Genomic DNA, 3,677 nt, shown 5'->3' on the forward strand with positions numbered 1-3,677 from the left:
AAGCGGATTGGAACCGCAGGTGCAGTCGCACTGGAGCAAAGCCTGGACCGCAGAGGCAGTCTCGCAGGTGCGAATTTTGGGCTGGGGTGCGCTTGGTCGGGTGTTTAAGTGATTTCCGCTGAAGCGGGCTTTCTTCTGCAGAAGTAGCTGCAGGTGTGGCTGGTGATCCCGCAGGAGTGAAAAGACCAGACATAGATTTAAAATCGAGGGTTTGAGTTGTTCTTCTCATTTTGAGAGTTTTGGGATGTGGACTTAGTTTTGGCAGCGGTGGTTTTATGAAAAATATTTTCAGGTGTTTGAGAGTCCTTCCATAATTAGTACTCCAAAATCTTTGGTTATCTGATTTGGGGTTTGACTAATGCGTGAATATATATTCTTCCCTTGTCTTACAAGAATATTCCTTTCATGCAGATTGAGTGTAGCATTCTGGCAAAAGTACACAATTCACGCAGCTTTATTCTTGAAGTGTTCAACTGTCATCATTGTTGGGTATGTGAAGTGCAATACTTGAGGAGTTGGTTCTAACAAATTGTCTGGTTTCAAATTAGTTGAGTCTTAGTTCATTGTATTAGATCATCGAGTTGTACTCTTTGATTACTTAATACTTTGGAAAAGTTGTAGTTCTTGTGAACTCTAATTTCTCAAGTCAGAGTCAGCTGAGATTGTGTAGCAATCGTGGTATTATTTTTGGTTGATTTTGGATCTTAGATTGCAAGAGTTGTAATCTGAACGTTCTTTTCCGCTCATTTTGTTTTAGTGGAGTTTGAGTTAAATCCTACAGGTAGATCGTGGGTTTTGCATATTTTAAGCTGGTTGATATTTTTCACGTTAAACTTTGTATTCTTTATTTACGGTCTTTATATTACTATGTACATAACTAAAGAAACAAGGACATAGACAAATCCTAGGGAGCATTTAATAAGGAAAGTGTGTTATTTGAATTGAATAGAGGGGTAGTAAAGGATTATGAGAGAATATATAAGGAATATACCTTATCAAGAATTCATACCTAAAAAATAATAACACGTAAATTGGCAGAGGAGGAATGGAGAGTCTATGCACTGACTGACTTATTTCTTAATGTTAGTGTATGTTAAAATGTCGCAGTAGGTGATTTATTATATTATTCACGTTGTCAGTCTCACTTTTTATGCAAGTAAAAATTTACTTCACAACTTTTATCTTCTATCCGATTTCCCGAATGAATAATTCTTCCCTTGTATTCCTTGCCTTAATCTCCGTTAAACGAATGTTCCTTTAATTTATCTTCTTAACCACAACTGTCTTACTGCGTCAGATACCGAATAGAACAAGTCATTCATTGGATTTTACACCACCAAATGGCATAACCTCGTTCGAGCCGGCTTCTGTTTTCATCCTCTTATATTTATTTGAACTCTTCACTCTTCCACCAATCCCTTTTCTCCTTTCATTAGTGGCATTAAGGAATTAAGTTTTCAGAAAGTGAAAGTCATCATAAAAAATGGATAGACTCATAAGCTTAGAGTCATCGAACATGGTGACAATAAGAATTGAACCAGGGCAGAAGTGCTCGGGCGAGTTAACTCTACGCAATGTTATGTACACCATGCCCGTGGCTTTCAGGCTGCAGCCGCTGAACAAGACTCGTTACACAGTCCGTCCACAATCTGGTATTATATCTCCGATAACCGCTGTCAAATTGGAGATCATTTACCTTCTTCCTCCTAATACAAACCTTCCAGAGTCAATTCCTCGTTGCGATGACTCGTTTCTTTTGCATAGTGTCGTGGCTCCTGGGGCGGCTGTGAAAGGCTCTAGTTCCACGTTGGACTCTGTTCCAATTGATTGGTTCACCACCAAGAAGAAGCATGTATTCATTGATAGTGCTATCAAGGTTATGTTTGTTGGTTCTTCTGTACTCTGTTATCTTGTGAGGAAAGGTTATATGGAAGAAATCAGAGAAGTACTGGAGAGGAGTGACCCGAAATGGAAGCCCGCCGATTCGGTTGATCATGAAGGTCAGACATTGCTTCACTTAGCCATTGCCCAAGGACGGCCTGATCTTGTACAGTTGCTCCTCGAATTCCAGTCTAATATAGAAGCTCATAGCCGGTCTGGTTCAAGCCCACTTGAGGCTGCATCGGCTTCTGGCGACGCCTTAATTGTTGAGCTTTTGTTAGCAAACAGAGCAAGTTCAGAGCGAACAGAGTTGTCAGCTTGGGGACCTATACATCTAGCTGCAGGAAATGGTCATTTGGAAGTGCTAAAACTTCTCATTGTAAAAGGGGCAAATTTGAATTCCCTCACAAAAGATGGGAATACAGCTTTGCACCTTGCTGTTCAAGAACGAAGGCGTGATTGTGCTCGCCTTTTGTTGGTGAACGGTGCCAGAGCCGATATCCAAAATGCTGGCGATGGTGATACCCCTTTGCATATTGCTGCAGCATCCGGAGACGAACATATTGTTCGGCTTTTACTTCACAAGGGAGCCGAGAAGAACATCCGTAACAAGTACGGGAAGACTGCGTATGATGTTACCGCTGAACATGGCTATAATAGGCTCTTTGACGCCCTTCGTTTAGGGGACAGCCTATGTGTAGCAGCCCGAAAAGGAGATGTAAGAACCATCCAGAGGTTGATCGAGAATGGGGCGAGCATCAACGGCCGTGACCAACACGGATGGACTGCATTGCACCGGGCGTCCTTCAAGGGGAAGATAGACGTGGTTCGGTCTTTGATAGACATGGGAATTGAAATGGATGGAAAGGATGGAGAGGGTTACACCGCCTTGCACTGCGCGGTTGAGTCAGGCCATGTTGACGTGGCCGAGATGCTTGTAAAGAAAGGCGCGGATGTTGAAGCAAGGACTAGCAAGGGAGTCACTGCATTGCAGATTGCTGAGTCGTTGCATTACTCTGGCCTCACCAGGATACTCATCCAAGGTGGGGCAGAAAGAGAAGGAACTAAGGTGGAATCACTGGCAGCACATAAACCGCTTAGGAAAGTGGCTGCTAGAGAAATGGATATTCGTAAAATCAAGAAAAAAGCTAGTAATAACGCAAGAGTTAGTCGGAGTAGCTTTGATAGAACTGTAACATTGTCTGTGGTGTGATTTACTTTGAGAATTGAAAACTATTCTCTGTTAATTAGAGGAAAGAATGTTTCATTCTAGTCTTAATTGGATGATTGATGTAGATCTTGGCTAGTGGAAAATTCCCTGATCAAGAGCTCTAGGATTCATTGAATCACCAGTGATATATTGTGAACTATGTTCAACATTGTAATTCTTCTATTCCATCAATGATTTCTTCTGTTCTATTGTACTTTGCACCCTCCAATTGTGATTTTATTCTCGTCCTATTTCTTAACTAACTTTACAAATATATTCCACTAAACTAGGCCTACTTAACATAATACATCAGGAGAGGATTAAGTACATATTATAGCCAGCTTATTTGGTGTAGATGGCACTGATGGTGCAATCTGCAAAAGTGATTTTATAACTCTGACTAGTCCTGAAGTATTTAGCCAGTAAATACTAGTCAGGAAACTTCCGCGGGTTTCTCCTTAGCGGAAGCGGATTTGCAGCAATCACGACTTGTGTCACCTGTCATCGGGAGCGGATGAACTCCCTTTTTCCACTGCCTACTAAGATTGAATTTTTCACTGCGTAAAACTCTGGCCATTCTTTTTAT

At 41.5% G+C, this 3,677-nt stretch overlaps 1 protein-coding gene across 1 annotated transcript; it reads left to right on the forward strand.

Annotated features, from left to right (window-relative positions):
• The first annotated feature begins 1,271 nt into the window (after positions 1-1,271).
• On the forward strand, positions 1,272-3,268 carry LOC104238724 (protein VAPYRIN-like). The gene has a single exon (XM_009793183.2). The coding sequence runs from the start codon at positions 1,484-1,486 to the stop codon at positions 3,092-3,094; it is 1,611 nt and encodes a 536-aa protein (XP_009791485.1). The 5' UTR covers positions 1,272-1,483; the 3' UTR covers positions 3,095-3,268.
• The last annotated feature ends 409 nt before the right edge of the window (positions 3,269-3,677 follow it).

This window comes from Nicotiana sylvestris, chromosome 9 (assembly GCF_000393655.2).
Source record: "Nicotiana sylvestris chromosome 9, ASM39365v2, whole genome shotgun sequence".
Taxonomy (NCBI): Eukaryota; Viridiplantae; Streptophyta; class Magnoliopsida; order Solanales; family Solanaceae; genus Nicotiana; species Nicotiana sylvestris.

Excerpts from the sequence above, each read along its gene's own strand:
- LOC104238724 (XM_009793183.2), top strand. The coding sequence starts at position 1,484 with ATGGATAGACTCATAAGCTTAGAGTCATCGAACATGGTGACAATAAGA.